This window comes from Dermacentor variabilis, chromosome 3 (assembly GCF_050947875.1).
Source record: "Dermacentor variabilis isolate Ectoservices chromosome 3, ASM5094787v1, whole genome shotgun sequence".
Lineage (NCBI taxonomy): Eukaryota > Metazoa > Arthropoda > Arachnida > Ixodida > Ixodidae > Dermacentor > Dermacentor variabilis.
Window position 1 is genome coordinate 230,561,176 of NC_134570.1, and position 23,520 is coordinate 230,584,695.

The window sequence follows — 23,520 nt, forward strand, 5'->3', positions numbered from 1 at the left end:
CTGTTGTACGCGGGTCTGTTTTAATGAGCGTAAACTGTATTACCACTGTATTTTACAACTTTACGTGTGTGAACCCATGTTGGCAGCTAAGTTCTATGTTGGCAGCTAAGAAAGCTTTGAGCCGAAGTAAAAGAACAAATCTAAAACTGTCTGGCAGACTGTCTCTGTGACATGACGCCAGTTTGCGTCAACAAGGAAAAGCTATGAAAAGCACATATTACCATTGTATTTTACAACTTCGCGTGTGAAAACCTATGAAAGACATAACGCAGCTTACATTAAGCATACAAGAAAGCTTGACTATGTTTTCCTGTAAGCAGAAGACCTTCCCGTCGAGCTTCCAAGTCTTCTCCTCAGCCACCATCTTGTTTGGACAGCAAAGTAGCCTGCATCGTTTTTGGTTTTGATGCTATCTTCACATGCTCTCTTTTGCTGGGTTTTTAATAACTGGAAAAAAAGTTGAGATGGCTGTAGTCCACTTAGCTGCCCATTGAACTGTCTACAGCGAGCATTGGAAAACAGCCACTAGGCTCCTGACTGTGGCAAATCAATTCTACGGAAGCCTACAAGGTGGCAGTAGGTTCATGAAAGGAAAAGTTGTCATCCACCAAACCGTAGCACAAAGTAAAAAAGAAACACATCTGACACATCTGAAAGAACTGACACATCTCTATGTGTCAGTTCTGCACGAAGATATAATTTAGGCAGTGACGTAAACATGACTGGAGACAGCAGGCTATCCAAAAAGAATGGGTGGTAACACATCATCGACATGCCATAGCAGCACAGGAATTCTGCACTGCACTGTGGATCTCAGAGGTCATGTTCCATCCTCAGCTGAGCCACGCAGAAAAGGCACCACAACTTGCAAATAGCACTGACAGATGGTGAGTATGAAAATCTAGAATTGCTCAGACTAGATTTATGAGAAACTCTACCTTGCTGAAAGTTGGTTTTGTGTTGAGGCAGCGATGGCGCCCATTTTTTACTCCACTAACATTTTTTTTTTCTTGCTTACAAGAGCTGTGTTTGATAAAATTGACACTCTGAAAATTTAGGAGCAGTAATTTATCACTTGAGCTTGATTTCATGTTCACCTTTACTGTCCAACTAAGCAGACAGTGCAGTGCTAGTTGTGGACAAACAGGAGCAAAAAGTGTGACTGACGGTTGGCAAGGGACTTGCGCTTGAGCTGCATACTGGGTAGCCGGTCCACAAACTGCTTGATCTCCCCAATGGTTTTGGCGTCATGACGTACCTGCAATATGAAATTGAGGGGACACATACATGGAGACAGTTACAGGAGTATGAAGCAAGGATAAGCAACAGTATGTGATAGCAATGCATCTCTAAATGTATTGAAAGGAGAAGAGAAGATGCAAGGTGGGGACCATTAGGCGTGCAAAAGTAATAAAATTGTGCAGCTCAGCTCTACGAAATTTCACGGACTTCCCATGAAATTTTCAAATAAAGAAGCAACATTACATAATCTGCAAATAATTCTTCTGATGTGTTTGCTGAAGATAGTAGGCAAAAAGTAGAAAAGTGATGTTAAAGATGTTATCGTGACTTTCATTGTGTACGTAACTTTTGTGACTTCGTAAAGTGACTACTTCACCTCACAAAGCTACTTTGTTACAGAGTCCTTAAAGCAAGTGTTTGCCCTTAGGGAAAAGCACCTTATTAAGGCAGATGGTGGGAATACTATTTTGAACATGCCGCACTGAGGGAACATGAACAAATTTGCAGAACCTTGAGTTGGTATGATGTGAGCCATTGTTGAAATAGCTGTAATGATGAAATTTGCAGGAACAGCAGTTAACAAGTTTCTATTACACTGTCATTAAATGCTTTTAGTTATGAGACTTAAGTAAGCTATAGAGATGTCCAACTGCAACCTCAAAAGAAGCTCTGGACTACACCTGTAATATCTAGTGGAAACTGCTGGGATCAAGATTGGTTGGGAAAGAGCATGTGTGTGTGGCCTTCTTAAAGAGGCCTTTGTGTTGTCTTTCTGCAAGCAGTGAATGACCAAGAAAAGGTGATCACTGAGCCATTTCTGCATTCCAGTGGGCAAAATGTGAAGATGTTTTGCGAAGTGACCCGGAACTCAAGCATAATATAACCTGTAGCCAAACTGAAGGGAAAACTGGAGGGCCAAAAGCCTGTCAACTTGTGAATAATGGTAAATCCAGTATTTTTTTTCAGACGGCAGCAGCTTGTGCAGAAGGATGCCTTATATTGTTGGCTGTTGCTTGACGCTGGAAACCTGCTGTTGAGTTTCTACACTCCTGAACTGTACTCTGAACGCAGAATCCTGGTGCACTCTCTTTGTATCAGTTGAGCACGAATGGATGCAATTGGCTGCTCTTCTGCGGCTCAGGAATAAATAGAAGCCGGTCAACAGAAGGGTGGTGGTAAACTTTATTGAAAGTGGGAAAGGGGCAAGTCAACAGAACAGTGACTATGCAGGAAATACAACCACAGACTTAAGGTGTGTTTCTTGGCTGAAAATGACATTATCTCACTCAGTGAACAAACGGGGCTGTGTTTCTTTTTAGTTAAAGCTGTGTGTAGCAGACAATGAAGCTGAAAAAGCAAAAGGAAGATTAGCTGTCACGTTTATTTGAAATGTAAGAATAGTGAGGAAAAGTGAAATGAAAGTGCGCAGGTGGGATCTGAACCCACATCTGTCACCTTATGTATGCAGTGCTCCACCATTAATTAAGTTACGACACTGGCTATTTCCGTGTGTGCACCAGCGCTCGTGCGTGTCATGTCTCCCTCCGGGTCCCTGCCAAGATACGCGCTGTTCTGCTTAAAGATACCAAATCTGATCCTGCGAGTGCGACAACCACAGCGGGACCACACCCCTTCACAACTGCAGGCTGTCCCGGGCACCTTAGGTGCGGCACGAGCAGACGCTGTGTGATTGGCAGTGCGCCCCTCCCAGGGTCAGCCAGAAGGGACCCTTCCTACATGTGCTGCATGTCCAGTCCTGTGAATCCGAATCGAGGCAGCAGTCCCAGCTCACCCTTTCAACGTATCCCACCTCAGTGCACAAACTACGCAGACTCCACTAACTTGTGGAAAATCCTACGTCAGGCAGACTGGATGCTGCAAAACAATCACGCATGAGAGCATCAGCTGACCATCAAAAATAATGAAATGGTCAATTTGCCCGCGCGTTGCACTGGCTGCACCTGTGGGGTGCTGTTTCATCTTACGAAGATACTAGAAAGATGCAAGAAAGCACGTGCCCTAGAGATTTTGGAAGTGTTTCTTATCGAAAGAAGAGGTAGCACCTGTGTAAGTGACACATTTGTATCGTTGTTCAATGCAGAAATGTCTTTTCTGATTGCCGTATTTACTTGATCCTAATGCGCCCTTAACGCGTACCTATTTGCCGTGACCTAAAAAAAAGAAAAGTCCTTTACAGTACTGCACACCCCATTCTTTCATACTTTCTCTCATTTGTAAAAACAAAAGATTTACTCCCAATGCACTAAAGTTGCAATAAATAAAGAAAAGTCGCAGTTTCGCCCGAAAGGCGAAGCATCGATTGCGATAGCAACTTAGTAGACAGCTAAACGAAAAGTAAAGATAGTAGTTTTATCGGCCGTAATAACTTCTAAACAGTCGCTTATTAACTAAATTAACAAGCATGGTGCCACATGCACACAAGTAAAGCAAACATGAACACATCTCATTCAGTGACCGCGAAAACTCTGCTGTCAAAATGCTGGAGTGAGGAAGTGCGGTAGCAGAAGCAAGCGAATTGACCTTTGTGCGGCCTCTCCCTTCAACACGAACTAAGCGACAAGAACACAGCACTGTGCACCTAGATATGCAGACTCTTGTCTCTGTCGCAGATCACCTTCAAGATAGGGGCCGCGTGGCTGCGCCGTGAGTAGCAGCAGCCGTTGTAGAACGCCTCTCCTGTTTGCGCTAGTCCTGTGCACAAGTTTCGGCAACTCCGAATGCCCGTGATGCGTCCAGATTTCTGTCTGTCTCCGCACACGTGATAGCTTTCCTTTTAATTGCAGCATCATGACGAACTTGGCATGTCTTTGCAGTCGGCACTTCCATGCTGATAGAGCAAACGCAGAAAACTGGAAGACCGGGAAGACGGACGATGCACCAACCTAAGCCAAAGGAAGTATTGCCTAAGCACACATACTATAGCACATGGAGGAAACTACGGCAGCTCGAAGCAACGTTCTTAGACTACTTCAGTTTCCCAGCTTCCTATGTGAGCCCACTGGTAGTTCCAGTGGATGTCACTGGAACTACCAGCTCTGCAGTCTCGTCTTTCATCACAAGCCGTGTGTCGTCTGCTCCTGCTGCAATGCGTCATTTTCTCTAACTGGCCTGTGTCGCTTTTCCGTCGGTAAATGTACTTTAGATACACATTCTGAGTTTTGTGACAAACCTGCTGTGCTTAAGTAACAGGGACTTCACTGTGTCTGTGTATCTGTGTCATGTCTGTGTCAGTTGCGTCTCTCTTCACGCACGGTGCTTCGTCTACTATGATTGCTGCGATGCACTGCTTGCTCTACCTGACCAGTAGCGCTTGCTCATTAGTGAATGTAGTTTAGCTGCTCGCTCAGATTTTTATGCCAAGGTTAGTGAAAAAAAAAAGTGTGGCCTGTAACGACCTCGAAATACATGTCGAGCTGGCGTCTCAAGACTGAGCCTGTACTGCGCAAATGAGCAATCAGGCGTGACGATTCTGCTTTCCAACCAACTTTCTTTAGTTAGAAGCACCGCACTGGCCTAGTCAGGTTTTTTTTTTTTCGAGCAGCGATTCAGAACGTCTAATAAATACGAGTGCCTTTTAATATAATCAGCAGTATTAAGGATGTATTGCGCACAGCTAGAGGTTGTAAGGTGCACAAAATGCTACTCCTCTCCTGGTAAGCTAACCGCCTCTCATTGTTTGAATGCATAAGCATTCTTTGGCGAGTACTCAGGCAAAATCTTTCTGTCCCACGAGAAGTGTAATGCCTTATGCCTTTGCGAAGTTAACACATTTAATCATTATAGCAGTGCAAATGTACATGATCGGCAGCTTTATAAGTGATAAGGAAAAATTGAGAAAAAAGTTATCAAGAAGAAAGCCTATACGATCAGATTTATACATACCCATAGGGATACATAGCACTGCATAGAAAATGAATGGGGAAGCCTATAGTAGGGATAGGCCAACTGGAAATTTGGGCGTATACTTATGCATACTCAGACAACTCCAGCGAAATTTCTTGCATACTTTCAGTGACAAACAAAACTCCTTCGATCTGGAAACTGAATGTACTCGGTGAATTTCTCTGCCCGCCATCTGTTCCGCGTATTATAAACCTAATTTGTGCATGCAATTTTTACTTGTCACTCACGTATATAAAAAAAGGTGTGCATTCAATGTGATCATCATTAAGTGGCAAGAACTGATTTGACATGTGAACATTCATAGGTCAAGCGTTTTATTTTCTACGAGCAAAATTGACAACAAACATCGCGGCAGATTTTATTTACTTGAGCAACCTTTCTTCAAAGTGATTTTGCTTTATTTTCAGGCAGGTCACGTGCACATGCCCTGTAAAGGGTCTTCTTATAATTCCTTTTTCATTTTATTTTTTGTCAAGTGCATGCACACGATCATAAAAAACTTGATAAGTCATGTCAACTAATACAAACCACACACAAATGCAGGCATTCACAGACAGTTTCTCCAGCCTGACTGGGACGTTCTAGAATAAATCGTCGCAAGCAGGATTCACTCAAGCGTATGACAAATAAATGTTACATTCTGTATGCATTCAATAACGGTAAATATCCCAAGATGGTTTTGAACAACCTCGTATCTCTGGGAAGAGACTTGTGGGGTCAGGAATCATGTGCATTTGAAGTTACAGGCATTTTTATTCATCATATTGCCCATACAGGTTTCGGTAGTCGCTTGTGGGCCTACATGTGTCTGTAGTCGCTGTAGCCACTATCTCACGTGACCGTCACTTCGGCAACCTCCCGAGCAGAGCTGCGAAACTGAAGCATGTCTAAGAACGTTGGTTCGAAACCCGTACGAGGTGACCATTTTGAAACGCCGATGGCGATATGGTAACGCAGCTTTAGGGTCGTACTCGATTCTAACGCGCACGCAATTTTCGGACCCGTTTTATTGGAAAGAAGTGCACATTAGATCTCGAGTAAATATGGTAATCAAATGCAGTTCTGTGAGGATGCGGGAAAGAGTATCTATCTTTCGATTTGTATGTGACTTCGCATTTGGGCTACCTTGTAATGCTGTATTTTGTGACGTCCAACATTGCAATTAAGCAGCTGGTAGTCTGCACTCGATCTTCCCATGTGTCTCTTGTTGTGTGGTGTCCCGTTTCTGAATTTTGCGCATTTAGCAATCAGTGATTAGAATGAACCAACTAGCCGCTCAAGACATTCTAATTAGTTCTAATTCACTTGGTAATGTTATAACTCAGGCCTCATCAATACCTAAAGCACTGTGTTGAACATAGTTTGGGGAGAGGGGGGTACAGAAAGTGACTGCTTTGGGGGAAGAGCAAAAATTCACTGAGCCAATGGCGTCACCAGAAAGACAGAGTGAAGCACTTGCTCTCATTCCTGAACATGGCTGCACGTGCTATGCCCGTGCACATCTACAGTGGCCAAGCAGACTCCATCTTAGTGGCGCAGGCCAAAAGGCTCCCAGCTAAAGGTGCCTCATGGAAAGAGGAGCGACACTGGGCACTGCTGTCAGTGGTACAGTCCTCCCACTCTCCCCCCTTGTAAAGACCAACATGGTACTGTGAATCCCACAACATTTAGATGCAGATAGTAAGCAAGCAAATCAGAAGACAGTGCCTGTCTCCTTTCTGTGTCCCTGTCTTTTTGCCCGATTCTACAAAGGGCAATGCCAGGGGACGTGCACAAACCTCATACTGAGACGTCAGGCTCTTGGCCTCCCGGCTGAGCAGGGGTCCAACAGCATTGAAGTTGCGGTCACGCAGCTCAGCAAACAGCTCCTCGGCTGAGTTGAGGCACAGCTGCTGGCGGCTACCTGCCCCCTCCGAAGAAGAAGCCTCGGGCAGGCGCACCAGGTTGTGCTGCACCCCAAACAGCTCATCCAACAGGCCCTGGTAGGTAAGCTGGGTGGCCAGGGGTGTCAGCAGGTCCACCTGTCGGTCCAGCAGCAGCAGGGTGTCCACCTGGGGCACCAGGGGCGCCTCCCGGCCCACCTGCTCTCGGCGCAGACGCACCAGCAGGTCGCCCACCAACTGCGGAGGGGGTCAAGGACCACCGCCTGTGGCTGTATGCCCTTTGAACTAGCATTGCCAACTCTTGAGTAGATGAAGTTGGAATGGGCAGATAATGCTCCACATTTTTCTTTTTTTGCTCTATCATGCCACATTTTACTACACGAAAGGTGCAGTAGTAGCCTGGCTTACACGGATACCAATACAGATACTGTGAACAGTTAGGGCGTATGAAAGAACTAGAAACTGCCTTTAATGCAACAGGAGACACCCAAGAAGAATCTGCAACCAAGCTGTCAGCCACTATAACAAGGAATTCAGGTTTATTCATTGTTATTCAGCAGAACATAAAAAGACGTACATTTGGCTGTCCCATCTAGGTAAAGTCAGGACACTGGACATTTGCTTGATTAAGCCGTCAAGTTGATTAAGCTGTCAAACTTAATCATTAAGTTTGACAGCTTAATGAAAGTTAATTTACATACCTTGCTATCGCAGAATAAGTATTTCATATGGTAACAGAATCCTCCTTCGAGCAAGAAAATTTTTCCATCTGCACACATTAATCACACTATATTATGCTTTCATTCAGAGTCCTCTCAACTACTGCATAACTTCTTGGTGATTATCCTACCACTGTCATCTCGCATCACTACAACTGATGCAGAACCAAGCCATCCTCATTACTGCTTGGAGTCCACGTGAGTGCCTCCTACAACAACTGTATCAACAGCTTAATATATGACCTATAGAGGATCTAATTAACCCTTTAAGGGCCAATGACGTAAATATACGCCGCCGCGAACAAGTACAAAAATGGTCGATGCCGTATATTTACGGCACCACCTGTACATTTAAAAAGCGCGCCAATTTCCTAACTTTTTCTTTTCTGTCATGTGCTGCCACTATGTGGAAATACAGGGAACTTTTCTCGTGCGCCTCCCTCTCTCGGTTTTCATTACATGGTTTGTTTTAGAGCTAGTTCGCTCCCGAGCGTCTATATACTGCCACTCGCGCACTGGAGCACACACGGGTGGGCAGCAACTTGGGTTTTGTTGCGCAGGTGGTTTCAGCTTCTTGCGCTTGCAAAAAACTGATGGCTATCTCATTACTAATCGCTCAAAGGGCAACCACCTGCCGCTCGCTCATTTAGTGCTCACAGGGCTCCACATAGGAAGGATGCCACCGTGCATGCGTTTCTGGTGCTTTTTTTTGACACTCGCAAAAACTAATTGCCTCTGTTTGGCGATAAAATGAAGATTAGCAGAAGTTTTCACACGTTTTGCTTTTTTTACGGGCACACAACCACACAGTTTTCTTGAGTGCGCATCTATATGCAGTTCTATTACGCTCTGGATGTACATATTAGTGTAAGAGCAGGAACATTTGAGTCTAGCGAAATATTCTCGTGTGTGAATTTTTAAAGCCTTGAACTACGTGTATAACGATGCATCAAATTCTTAATTCTTATAAGTTTATTTCCTTTTTTATTGTAGTTATTCATGAATGAACAGTACATATATACCAACTCAAAATATTTTTTTTTCACTTTATGGTCACCCTAGAAAAATTACGCTAAATTTTTTTTCGAAATAAGTCCCGAAAAGGAATTGAAATCTGCAATAAAAAAGATCAACCCTTGATGGTCGCATATGGCAAAAAAAAAATTGACCCTCAGAGGGTTAACTATTGTCCCAATAAGCTCATGTATCGAATTGTTACTGATTGCAAGCTACTTCAGGTGACAGCAAGCCAGGGGTGACTCCAATCACGCTGCGTACACTCAACACACTCGGCAAACACTAAAGTAGTGCAAGGGAGAAGAATTCTGCATGCGCATCGCCCATGTGGTACGATGTTCAACTCGGCTAGCCACTCAGATGCTAAGTTTATTTATTTATTTATTTATTATTACCCTCAGGGCTTACAAGAAGCATTACAGAGGGGAGGGGCATTAGAATATCAGTACATAGAAAATAAATACAAGGAGAAGTGAAGAAGAGCTATACCGCAAATAATATACAGCAACAACAAGTAAATAAGCACAAAAGTAACAAGGCAAAAATAAACACTTAAACATCAAGTAAGAAGAATATAAAAAACGAAAACATGGAATAATAGCAATGAAAGAAAACGATAGCAATAGGTGACAACGTGATAGTGACGCAGTTTTGAAGTAGGTTTATAATTCGTTTGATAGTGCTCTGCGAAAACGGTCTGTATCAGTGATAGCGACTAGTGACGCAGGCAGGTGGTTCCACTCAAGACATGTTCTCGGCAAGAACGAGTGTGAGTAGGTAACTGTGCGCTGCGCAGGTACATGAACTTTGAAGCGATGATCGATACGTGCGGAGACATAAGAGGCTGGTGTAATGTACCGGGACTTGAGCTCGTGGTTATGATAGTAGATTTTATGAAAGAGCGAAAGACGAGATAATTTTCTTCGGGAAGAGAGAAGGGGAATGCCAAGACTAAGTTTCATGTTAGTAACGCTAGAAGTACGGTGATAATTGTTAAGAATGAAACGGACCGATCGATTTTGGACACTTTCAAGGATATTTATTAGAGTAGCATGCCCAGGGTCCCATATCGAGCATGCGTATTCGAGGTTAGGCCGGACATAAGTGACGTAGAGTTGTTGTTTTAGTTTCGGTGGAGCTAAAGAAAAGTTACGTCTGAGATAGCCTAGCATGCGGTTAGCTTTCGACGTGATGTATTCGATGTGTCTTTTCCATGAAAGATTGTTAGCAATATACACACCGAGATATTTGTAAAAAAGTACTGGGTCAAGGGGAGTATCATTAAGTATGTAGGTGGGGCAAGCTGACTGGTTACGGGAAATTCTCATTGTTTTGCATTTAGAAATGTTTAGTTCCATTAGCCAAAGCTTGCACCATGCTGCAGTGTTACCGAGATCATCCTGAAGTGTAAAAGTATCGTTAGTGCTTTCAATCTTGCGGTATATAACACAGTCGTCAGCAAATAGACAAATGGAACTTGCAATTTGGTTAGGAAGATCATTGATATAAATTAGGAAAAGTAAGGGTGCCAAAACAGAGCCTTGAGGCACCCCTGAACCGACCGGAACTTCAGGAGAATCATTATCATTAATGCTTACATATTGTGTACGGTTAGAAAGAAACTCTCGAATCCAGTTGAAGACCAGGGGATCAATATTTAGCTGGCCGAGTTTTAGTAGGAGTAAGTGGTGGTTAACTCTGTCGAAGGCTTTTGCAAAATCTAAAAATATACAGTCTACTATAAAGCCAGCGTCTAGGAAAGCATGGAGATCGCTACAAAATGTTAATAACTGCGTTTCGCATGAGAAGGACTTACGGAACCCATGTTGACTGTTATGAAAGAACTGGTTTGATTCCAAAAAGTTGACAAGATGAGAGAAAATTATGTGTTCAAATATTTTACATGGTACTGATGTCAAGGAAATAGGTCTGTAGTTGTATGGGTTATGGGTGTCGCCTGACTTGTGAAGTGGAATCACCTTTCCTTTTTTCCAGTCTCTGGGCAAGGAGCTATTGTTCAGAGATTTTGTAAAAATCAAGTTTAATATAATGGAACTATATTCGGTAGTACCTTGCAAGAATTTGGACGTAATGCTATCAATACCGCACGAAGAGGATCTTTTTAGTTTGTTAATAATAGAGCAGATACCAGATGAGTCGAGTAAAATCGGTTCCATTGGAAAGAAACTAGGTGCTATGAATGGTGGAGAGCTGCCAGAGTGAGTGGGGCAAAATGAATGGGTGAAAGCGATGTTCAGTGTAGACGCGCAATAACGGCTTGGGATTATCTCACCTAATTCATTAGTAAGGGTTATACCTTGACTATCGCGGTTTTTAACGACGTTCCAAAAGCGTCTCGGATTCGTTCTGAGTAATGATGGAAGCGTGGTGTTATAGAAATTAAATTTAGTTTCTTTTAAAGCATTGGAGTAGAGTTTTGCTGCGAAGGCATAAGCGGACCACTTGTCAGTAGTTGACGATTGTTTTGCAGCACGGAAAAGTCTGCTTTTTTTGTTAGATAGTCGGTTAAGGTGTCTGGTGTACCACGGTGCGTTAGATGATTGATAAACCTTTCTTAAGGGAATGTATTTGTTTATTAGATGCATTGCTTTACATTTAAATGATGCCCACAATTCTTCGACTGATGCGTCAGTGTGAGATATACAAAAACTGTCGAGGAAGGAAGAAAGATTGGTGTTGATAGCGTCAAAGTTAGCTTTATTATAATCTCTGATAAGTTTAAAGCGCTTGTTCCTTTTAGCAGTTGGTACAGAGACAGAAAAATGTATCACGTCGTGATCACTGAGCCCTCACGTGAACGTGAACGTGAAGTTCACGTGAACGAAGCTCGCTTCCTTGAGTCGAACGAATAATTTCAATTCGTGCGAGGCTAACTAGAATGAGGGAAGCAAATTGCAACACCTCAACGCCACGGTCCACCAGGCTGTGTCCCTCCACGTGTGACAGGCAGCTTCGTAAAGTCTTAGACCTAAAGCGTCGCTACCCTGACAACAACTGGCATCGAAAAACAACACCCAAAATAAGCGCGAAACAGGCAGCTGCGAGGAGACGTCAGCTCTGTTAGGTGGTCCTACCCCGCTCAGTGCACACAGCATTTGAGTTGACGGTGCCCACTGTCCCAGATGGTGTCGGAGCACCCGGTGCCAGGCCGCAATACCAGTCAGCCCGCAGCGGCACCCGTGGCCCGCGGCCACCCGGCTCCCAGAGCCGCGACTTCATCAGAGTCAAAGAGATAGAAGAAGCTATTTACATAAGAAATTCGGACCACCCATGAGGCTTCCGTACTCACTTGTTTCAGGCTTGCCAATTCTCCGCGGGCGCTAACCCTCGCTCTCCTAGGATGCAGACCATGTGGCTCTCGTACCGACGAATGTCATTAAAAAAAAAACACTTGCGAAAAGGCTTAGCATTTTGACATGTTCAAACACACTACAGCCACCGTCGCCTTGCTCAGGAAAGCATGCCGCCAACGCTATCGATCAAAATCCACGCTAGCCCTACGCTTCGGTTCAAACAAAGGTCTTGAACGAAGCAAAACTGTTAAATCTATCGTCCGATGCCCCAAGAGGTCTACGTTGGGCAGCCAGATGTGGGGTTCTCACACCCATGCTCTTGGGACAAAGGAACAACACAGTAGTACGAACAATCACAAGGGCATTTATTGCACCTTTCATAGATCAATGCGTGCTAGCCGAGTTGTTATCCCCAAAACATGCCGATGGGCGCGCGACAAATCTAGAAGTCCGACTCACTGCAACCGGATAGCGAGCGAATATGTTCGCCCCATGCTGGATTCCAACGCCTGGTCGTTCGCGTGTACAGTCACGCCAACGGTGGCACGTTCAAAGGCGGCCACGCGAGACGGTCTCGCAGAAGCATGGATCTGCGCACGTGCGGCATGGCACGTCCGCACTGCTTGCTGTCCCGAACCAAGAGAGCAAGCGCCTTGTTTTTCGGCGCCAAAGTAACCCCGCCTGTCAGCAGCGTTAGCAGCGCAACACTCGCGCCATCTCTCATACTGCGCCTCAACCACTCCGACCGCCGCGGGCGCCAGGCCACGTGGTGAAGCCGGATTACAGGAGACGCACTATGCGGGAAAAAAATATCAGGGGACACGCGAGAGTCGCACATCCCCACAGCTTCCATGCAGCCACTGACTAAAACCAGCAGCACAAAACATAACTACAAGGGCAAAAAATGGGCAGTTAGTCAGGAAACAGTAATTTTACTAAAGCAACCACCCTCTAAGATGAGCTCTTTGTGCAGCCATTTCTGTGCTACGACAGGAAATGCTAGGCAAACTCACAGCCCACAGGCATTGCCAACGCAAAGACACCACAGCAAGCCGCAACCACAGTAGAGTCAAACTAACCGTGAGACCAACAAAAGCCAGCAAAAGCCACCTTGGCAATAATGTAGAGAACTGACGAGGAAATTTGAAAAGGAAAGGCCAGTGATGCCTGTCGCAATGATGCTGAGATTGGCTGCTCACTTTCATTTACAGTAATGTTTGCGGTTACATTTAACAAACTTTTTTTTTCGTTCCCTTAATGCAAAGCCGACTAAGCATAAGGGCGTAGCTTCGTTTAAGTGGCAATTCCATTTAAGCAATTTATGTTTGCCAAGACACTACTGTAGATATAGCTTAGATACTATCTTAAGATACCCCATGGTTATCTTGTATCTTTATCATGATACACATGCCATGGTGTGTATCATTATCTGCATTTTCAATACATCATATAAAGTATTGTGCATCCTAAGATACACCTATCACAAAACCCACAAGAATGGCCAGTCACTGAGGCTAGCAAATGACGGTTCTCACTTTGTAGTGACGGTGAAGAACACAGTCGCAAAACTATGCATCACAAAACTAGCTATCTATTGGGTGAAAGCAAGTGACACTCAAAGCCTGTCAACGATTGGTGAGCACTGTCGGCGATTGGTGAAGTCTGATCTGCAGGTCAGATGCGTCAGCTGCTTATACAGTGCAGTACACTTATAACGATATCAAGAAGAACAAGAAATGCGATCGTTATAACCGATCAACACTACATCGGGACTGCCACAAAAAAAAAGAAAAAAAAAAGCTGCCAAACAAGTCTTCGTAGCTCTGAAAATAAAATTGACGTTGTAGAAAATAGGCTGTAAAAAATGAAGCATTCATTTATGCCTCTAAGCAGCCTGTCAAGCATTAGGCACGCTGAAGTAGTCAGAAATCTGTAGTTGATTTTACGGAAATTTCAGGTTCACAACCATGGTATGAATTGCGTCCAGCGACTATGCAAACACTTGCGGCTATAATTTAGCGTGCGTGAAATCAATGAGCAACTCTATTGACAACAGTGTACTTTGCATGAAAATTGGGGTCAGTGTCAAAGATGGGTCATTGTCAATCTCATTGTCACTGCTGCTGCTGTTGTTGCCTCTGTTGCACAACGGCACCCTCTCCAACGACAACAACCACCGCTGTTGGAGATTCTTCACAGAACGAGACAGCGCTTTCTGCACTTGGAAACTCCTCCATCGAAGCACCAGAAGTACTCCCAGAGTTCGGTAATGTCAGCAGCTGGTGGCTGTAACCGCGTTGGTTGCGCACATTGGGGGGTGTCGCCCTAGCGCAAAAAGCCCATCATTTCGGTTGAACGGCATGGTCACTGGTTCTAGCCTTCATGATCGTGGTGTTTGCGGTTTTCGGGATTATCGAAATCATCGACTACATGAGCTCGCCCTTTGAGTCTTGCAAAATTTGCAGCTTCGTCTCAAGTGACAAAGTTTTGTGCTTTGCGGCGCACCTGCCGCTGCTCCTGCGGCACATTTACATGCTAGCTGAGGAAGAGAGGGAGACTGTAGAAAGGAAGCGCAGGTGTGGTTTGCTTCTTCCTTGTTTTTTTTTCCTCTGTCCTCTGAATGCTCGCCAGCGACGTGGACACAGAGCAGCTGGCGCCGTCTTGCAGCATGCTGTGCCAACTTGCAATGCTATCCGTCAGTGTTGCATAGCTACCACTCCGGAACTGGAATTACTCCGGAATCACTCCACATTTTCACAACCCGGAAAAAGAATGTAAATGGAATGGCAACAACATTTGGAGGAATGAAATGGGAATGGAATTAAGCACCTTTTGCCAGGGACGGAATGGGAATAGAATGCGAATGAAATTACGTCTTTTTCCAAAAATAGAGCACTTTTTTGTCTACGCGCTGTTTTTTGTCAAAATATGCCAAAGAATCAACCAGCCCACATTCAAACATTAGTAAGTCAGAGCCTCGAATTTAACAATAAAGCAGCAGCAGTAGCAGCAACAGCCTGTTTTATGTCAACTGCAGGACAAAGGCCTCTACCTGCAATCTCCAATTACCCCTGTCCTGTGCCAACCAATTCCAACTACGAATTTCTTAATTTCATCGCTCCATCTATTCTTCTGGTATCCTCGACTGCGTTTCCCTTCTCTTGGTACCCATTCTGTAACCCTAATGGTTAAACGGTTATCTAACCGGGGCATTACATGACCTGCCCCAGCTCCATTTTTTTTCTCTTGATGTCAATATGAATATTGTCTATACCCGTTTGCTCTATGATCCCAACCGCTCTCTTTCTGTCTCTTAACATTATGCCTAGCAATCTTCGTTCCATCGCTCTTTGCGCGGTCCTTAACTTGTTCTCAAGCTTCTTTGTCAGTCTCCAAGTATCTGCCCCATATGTCAGCACTCGTAAAATGTGCTGATTGTACACCTTCCTTTTTGATGATAATGGTAATCTTTCAGTCAGGAGCTGACAATGTCTGTCGTATGTGATCCAATCCATTTTTATTCTTCTATGAATTTCCTTCTCATGATCAGGGTTGCGTGTGATTAATTGACCTAGGTAAATGTACTCCTTCACAGGCTCTAAAGGCTGACTGGCGATCTTGAACTCTTGTTCCCTTGCCCGGCTATTCATCATTATCTTTGTCTTCTGCATATTAACCTTCAACTCCACTCTTACACTCTCCCTGTTAAGGTTCTCAATCATTTATTAACCTTCAACTCCACTCTTACACTCTCTCTGTTAAGGTCCTCAATCATTTGTTGTAACTCGTCTGCATTGTTGCTGAACAGAACAATGTCATTGGCAAACCGAAGGTTGCTGAGATATTCGCCGTTGATCCTTGCTCCTAAGCACTTCCCAGTTTAATCGCTTGAATACTTCCAAGCATGCAGTGAATAGCAACGGAGCGATTGTGTCTCCCTGTCAGACCCCTTTCTTTATAGGTCTTTTCCTGCTTTTCTTGTGTAGAATTAAGGTAGCTGTAGAACCTCTGTACATATTTTTCAAGGTATTTATGTAAGCGTTCTGTACTCCTTGATTATGTAATGCCTCTATGACTGCTGGTATTTCTACAGAATCAAATGCCTTTTCGTAATCTATGAAAGCCCTATAGAGAGGCTTATTGTACCCTGCGGATTTCTCGATAACCTGATTAATGACATCGATGTGATCCATTGTAGAGTATCCCTTCCTGTAGCCAGCCTGTTCCCTTGGTTGACTAAAGTCCAGTGTTGCCCTTAATATATTGGAAATTATTTTGGTAAATATTTTATATAATACTTGGGAGTAAGCTAATGGGCCTATAGTTTTTCAATTCTTTAACATCTCCTTTTTCGTGGATTAGTATAATGTTTTCATTCTTCCAGTTTTCTGGTACCCTTGAAGTCGATAGACACTTCATAGAGAGAGCCGCCAGTTTTACAAGCATTATGTCTCCTCCATCTTTGATTAAATTGACTGTTATTCCATCTTCTCCTGCCACTCTTCCTCGTTTCATGTCTTGCAAAGGCCCTTCTGACTTCATCGCTAGTTATAGGAGTAGTTTCCGTATCCTGTTCATTACTGTTTATAATGAAGGTATCCTGATTCCTCTGGGTACTGCACAGGTCAGTACAGAATTCTTCCGCTTCATTTACTATATCTTCGAGATTGCTGATGATATTACCCTGCTTATCTTTCAGTGCATACATCTTGGTTTGTCCTATGCCAGGTTTCTTTCTCACTGATTTCAGGCTGCATCCATATTTTAAGTCTTCTTCAGTACTTCTCACATTATAGTTTCGAATATCACTTACTTTCGCCTTGTTGATCAGTTTTGAAAATTCCGCAAATTCTACCTTATCTCTTGCGTGGGACATTTTCATTCTTTGTACTTTCTTCATCAGGTCCTTTGTTACTTGGGAGAGCTTGCCTACTGGTTGCCTTGGTGCCTTGCCTTCCACTTCAACTGCTGCCTCTGAAGTCAGCCTAGTCACAGTTTCATTCATTACATCTATGCCATCTTCATCTCTCTGTTCTAATGCTGCGTGCTTGTTTGCAAGTACCAGACTGAATTTGTCTGCTTTTACACTTACTGCCTCTAGGTTGACCTGTTTCTTCTTGACCAATTTTATTCTTTCTCTCTTCAAATTGAGGTGAATCCTAGCTCTCACTAACCCATGATCACTGCACTTTACCCTACTTACATCCTGCACAATGCTGGGATCAGCAGAAAATATGAAGTCAATATCATTTCTTGTTTCATCATTAGGGCTTTTCCAGGTCTACTTTTGGTTGCTACGCTTCCTGAAAAAGGTGTCCATTATTCGAACCTTATTCCTTTCTGCGAATTCTACCAGCACCTCTTCTCTAGTGTTTCTAGAATCGACGCCATAGTTGCCAATTGCTTGTTCACCAGCCTGCTTTTTCCCCACTTTTGCGTTGAAGTCGCCCATTACTACAGTATACTGAGTTTGCACTTGTCTCATCGCTAATTCAACAACTTCATAAAGCTGATCTACTTCATCATCGTCATGACTGGATGTTGGAGCATAGGCTCGTACTATCTTTAATCTATACCTCCTATTAAGTTTGATTACTATTGCTGCTCTCTCATTAATGCTGTAGAATTCGTTAATGTTGCCCACTAGATCCTTATGGATTAGAAATCCTATCCCGTATTGCTTCTTATCTGGCAGACCTCTACAGCAGAGGACATGGCCATTATTCAGCAGTGTATAAGCCTCACCAGTTCTTGTAATCTCACTAAGGCCGATGATATCCCAAACGATGTCTGACAGTTCCTTAAAGAGTACTGCTAAGCTAGCCTCACTAGAGAGAGTTCGGCAATTAAGGGTTGACAGGGTCAGTTTCCATTGGTGGCCTGTACGGACCCAGAGATTCTTAGCACTCTCTGCTGTGTTACATGTCTGACCGCTGCCTTGGTCAGGTGCTCCGCAGCTGCTGGGGACTAAGGGACATGGGTTTATTGAAGGAGTCATTTGGGAGGTAGTGGCCGAATACTGACTGCAACAAGGAGGTCAATTCCTGTTCTGGCGAGGGAGTGTCCTTGTTGAAGCTTACTGGGCTTTCCTAATTTGGTTGTATCTGGATTAGTATAGCGCCACTCGCTCTCAGCATCTTTTGCCAGTGTCAGGTGTCATGACAAGCCTGCAGATGTAGTGCACTGGAGAGGGTGAACTTCAAGCTCACCATAGTAAAAAAAAAAAAGAAAACTTATAGAAGGATTTGAACTGCCGACCATAACATCAAACCCATGGCATGACAAACTGAGCCCTGATAATGATTTATTGCATTGTCTAAAGTAATTACGTCTCCAATACATTGCCTACTGGCTTTTCTCACAAGATACAAAATGCTTGACTACCCCAATGCAGCCCCACAACCAATGCAGTCAGATTTTACTGTGTACATTCGCTACAGTGGGATGTAGTTTGCGTTTTATTGTATGACTGTCTACATTCTACACAAAAGCCAGTGATATGTGCAGTTGATTCAAGTTCATTCGACTTCAGTTCATTATAATTTTTGATTCATTCAGATGCACCGGAAAGCCCCAGCAGAAAACTTGCCATGGAAGGAAAACTCGTTTACTATCAACTCGAAAATGTGCCACATCAGTTCATTCAACCGCCACAGGTGCCCCTTCATGTGTACAGCACTTTAGTAAACGCCTGAAAATGCAAGAAATTCAGCACATGATGCTACTGGTTCCCTGGGTGCTAAGCTTTTACTTAAATTTATTTCTATCTTTTAGCGGCTGACATTCCTTCCACCCATGGAACCATCTGTTCAACCTTGGTTCATGTTTTGCTATACTGAAGAGCTTTTAAACATATTGGCATGTGTACTTCTTTATCGGGCGGCCACTTCTCACCGCCTAAGAAATGTTATCGCACAGCGCAGAATGCGCCTGCATGTAAACGAAGTTTCTGGAATGTTATCGATGGTTCCGTCCACTGTCTTTCACCGCAACTTGTGTAATCTGATTGCATGTATGCGTGATGCGATTAGTGTAGAACTTTGTGGAACACACACGGGTCCCAGCGGTTACTCTGGAACATTCGACGACTGATATATAAAAGCCAACGCGCTTCACCTGCTGATCAGATTTTCCACGATCGCCGACCGTGTTCGTCGCTATCGTTGTGCTATAAGTGTAGCCTGTTTTTGTGGGCACAGGTTCGCCCAATAAAAGTTAGTTTTGTCTTTCACAGTATTGCTACTGTGTTCTTCAACGTCACCACCACGTGACATCTGGTGGAGGTGCTTTTCGTTCATGTGCCGGACGCCCCCGACAAGCTGTGATGTCAGCCCAGACCGCAAAACGAACACCGACGTAGTTTCGGACCATCGAGCAAGCCACCGTCTTCAAAAGCTGCCCCCAGAGCATGGACTTCTACTACCTGAGAAGACCAAGAAGATTGTGGCCAAGGCAACTCCAACGGCCGCCCCAGCATCCCCCATCGTGCTGCAGCAGCCCAGGGAGCCTCCGACATTCCGCGGTTCAACATTTGAGGACCCGGAAACCTGGTTCGAGACGTATGAGAGGGTCGCTGCATTTAACAGCTGGAACAGCGATGACAAACTGCGACATGTCTTCTTCGCATCGGAAGATGCTCCCAGGACGTGGTTTGAGAATCGAGAAGCCACCTTAATGACATGGGACCTGTTCTGAAGTGGCTTCTTGCAAACATTTACAAGCGTGGTGCGAAAAGAGCGAGCCCAAGCTCTACTACAAACCAGAGCGCAGCTGCCAAATAAGACGATCGCAATCTTCACGGAGGAGATGGCATGTCTTTTCCGGCACGTTGACCCAGAAATGTCGGAGGAGAAAAAAACCCGCTTCCTGATGCACCCGGCAATATAACCACCAGGGGCTCACGCCGCAGTACGCCATCCAAGGACTGGGTTCCGTTGACCTTCAAGAGACCATCAGGGCCATTGTGCGCGAAGAACTGCGCAAGGTCCTGCCTTCGTCGCAGCCTCAAGTGGCCTCGATTGCCGACATCGTGAAAGATGAGGTTCAGCGATCGCTTGGGGCTCCTGAGGTGCAACCTCAATTACTGCAGCCCCAGCCAGAAGTGATGACCTACGCCGCCGTTGCGCGCCATCAAGGCCCCCCTCCGCGACCGCGCCAAGGCCCTCTACGCCGCAATTCCATCGTCCGCTGCCGCTGCCAGCACGCCCACCCGTCGCTCAGCGCACCTACGCGGGGAAGATGGACATTTGGCAAGCCCCTGACCACCACCCGCTCTGCTATCACTACGCAGAAGCTGGCCATGTGTACCGCCGATGCCCATACTGCGACTTGGGACTGAGAGGGTTCGCCGTCAACGCACCGCGTCCACAGCTTGGGGAGCACCCACGTGACATCGCCGATTACCTAGCCGCCACTCAGTACAACTCTCGACGACCATCGCGTTCGCCGTCACCAGGCCGCTAGCTGTCGCCGCAGTGCTGTCCATACACTGGCCCAGCCGGGGCCAGTCAGCAAGCCCATATCCGGAAAACTAAAAGCAGCAACCGATGGAGGTGCGGTTGCTGTTCGTCGAACTGACGAAGATCCTCCGCCACCGACGAAGACGCCGAAGAAACTACCTCGACGACATAACGACACGCCGCCGTCCCGACGAAGTGTGAAAGCAAAGAATACGACGACGAAAGACGACCTGACGATGTCCCATACCAGCCACAGGTCAACGCAACACAGCCGTGATCTGATGCCAAGACCTAACTGTAACGCAAGACAAAGAGCCACCGACCTCGATGTGCTGCTCGACGGCCACGCAGTCACCGCCTTAGTCGACACAGGGGCCGATTACTCCGTCATGAGTGGACACATCGCCGTCCATTTAAACAAGGTTAAGACTTCATGGGAAGGACCTCAAATTCGGACCGCTGGAGGACACCTGATTACGCCGACTGGAATCTGCATGGCAAGAATTACCATTCATGACCGGACTTACCCAGCCACCTTCGTTATCCTCCAACAATGTCCACGCGATGTCATTCTTGGCACAGACTTCCTAAACCAACACGGCACAGTCATCGACCTGAAGTCGAAGTCAATAACCCTGTCTGAAGATCAAGCGATACCACCGGAGAGCTCTCGTAGTCACCATGCCTTAAGCATGCTTGAAAGTCAAGTCAGCATCCCGCCCCACTCCAGCATTGTCATTTCCGTCGGCACCAAAACACCTGCCGACGTAGAAGGCGTCGTCGAGGTGATAAACGTCTACTGCAAGACCGTGAAATTTGCGTTGCGTCGCTCGACTCAACGGAGAAAGTGATGCTAACCAACTTCAGCCAAGAGTTCAAGCACATCAGCAAGGGCACGACAATCGCGTACATCGAGGAAATTGTGGAAAGGAGCAATGCCTTTGTCCTCTCAGATTCTGCTGTATCTACCCTGCTGACCATAGCCCCGAACCAGACTACGACGTACAGTCAAACCCGGCTATATCGAACTCGCAAAAAAACGCCCATCAGTTCGATATAGAGCATAATTCGATATAAGCCTGCTAAATAATTGGATGTCATAAAAGCACATACCATTTATAAAATCACTTTATTGAAGAAACTAGCTTAGTTTCGCATAAATTAGTCCTGCATTTTCTTCTGCTCGGGCAATTTCGCTGCCTGCGACGCACGTACTTCCCCACGTTGTCTAAGGAGTCGGAGCAGCTGAGGCCGCAACCTTCCGCATTCGCGCAGAAGCACCGGACTAATGCGAGTGCACCAATCACTTCGGAGGATGTGGGCAAAGGACCGTAGTTGCTTTCCTCAACGTGCCTACTTTCATTTGTGCTCGGTACGATGTCGGCGATGTAGTCTTCGTTTCCGGGCTCTCCCGTGGTCGCGACACCATCATCTGCACTGACAAAGTCGTCCGCCGTTGATTCGAATGTTCCGGAAATTTTGACAGCTCGCTCCAAACTTCGGCAACACCGGTAACGGCTTTGTCGCATTCATCAGAATTTACAGTCATCACCGAGCACGCGGAAACCGGCACGTATGAAGAACCCCTCGTACACGGCCGTGCGTACGCGTCGGGCGCCACGGGCACCGGGTTGCGAGTCGGGTCACTTTAGCCCTAACCGTGCCGAGAGTGCTCCTCGGAATCTTGCACGCTGCGGGGCCATCCAACTTCTCATCGCGTTCGACGCGATTTATGATTTCGAGCTTCACGACGAAAGGCGAATTCTGCTGCTTCATCATGGCAACACTGCGGGAGAAGTCCCACAAGGCGCAAACACGATAAACCAGAAAACCAGCCTGACAACTCGCACTTTCGCCATCTTGCACGAAAAGAGCACAAGAGCCTCTGATTGGCTGTCTGAGCAAGCGCTGTAGGCGGGTCAGGATAATTTTTTTGCTGGGGAGTGTCGATAGATAGTGGTCTAAAGAAAGGAAGGACGCTTGATTCTACAACCCGTGAGGGAACACGGCAAAGCGTCGTCAGGGGAGAGAGAGTGGGAAGTGAAAGATGAGAGAGAGAAAGAGGGAGGATGTGGCCTAATAGACTCCACTATGCGCAACAGGGGGAGTGTCGACGGCTCGCCCGAACAGCCCGAGGCAGCGCGGTCACGGTAGGGAGAGCGCTTGGATGGAGCCGCGCCGCCGGGTTTCCCCGCTACCGCGAGGGAAAGCCAACTTCTGGGGGCACTTTTCCGCCGCTTGACGGTTCGATATATCGGGAGTCACTGCAATATTTGTTCGATGTGAGCGTAATTTTTGCTATATATACTCATTGTAACCATACCGTGACCAGAAATTGTTCGATATACAGAATAATTCGATGTAAACGGGTTCGATATAGTCGGGTTCGACTGTAAATCCAAGTCTCCCCATGAGCAAGCAGCAACAGCTGAGAAGTATTCTACGACGATACAACTGCTTTTTGACTTCATCAAAGATTCGACAAACACCAGTTGCAAAGCATCGCATAATAACTGAAGAGTGCGCTCAACCACTCCGCCAGAGCCCTTACAGAGTTTCTACGCGAGAACGTGAAGCTATTAGGTAACAAGTCGCCGAAATGCTCCGCGACGACATCATCCAGCCGTCGAAAAGCCCGTGGGCATCTCCTGTTGTCCTGGTGAAGAAAAAGGATGGAACCCTACGTTTCTGCGTTGATTATCGTCGACCGAACAAGATCACGAAAAAAGATGTATACCCCCTTCCACGGATAGACGACGCACTGGATTGGCTCTGCAACGCTAAATACTTTTCGTCAATGGACCTCAAGTCTGACTACTGGCAAATAGAAGTCGATGAGAGAGATTGTGAAAAGACTGCCATCATCACGCCACACGGCCTCTATGAGTTCAAGGTCATGCCATTCGGACTGTGCTCGGCGCCTGCGATGTTCCAGCGTGTCATGGACATGGTGTTAGCAGGA

At 45.7% G+C, this 23,520-nt stretch overlaps 1 protein-coding gene across 12 annotated transcripts in view; it reads right to left on the minus strand.

Moving 5' to 3' along the window:
- Nucleotides 1-23,520, minus strand: part of car (vacuolar protein sorting-associated protein 33A) — a 240,063-nt gene that overhangs the window by 83,733 nt on the left and 132,810 nt on the right. For all 12 annotated transcript variants that reach the window (XR_012826926.1, XM_075686939.1, XM_075686940.1 and 9 more), the window contains 2 exons: nt 6,945-7,286; nt 1,168-1,258 (listed from right to left, as the gene is read on the minus strand). Coding sequence is in view for 11 of the 12 variants with exons in the window: in XM_075686939.1 (XP_075543054.1) it covers nt 1,168-1,258; nt 6,945-7,286 (433 nt within the window). In the remaining variant the exon portion in view is untranslated. The remainder of the gene's footprint in view (nt 1-1,167; nt 1,259-6,944; nt 7,287-23,520) is intronic.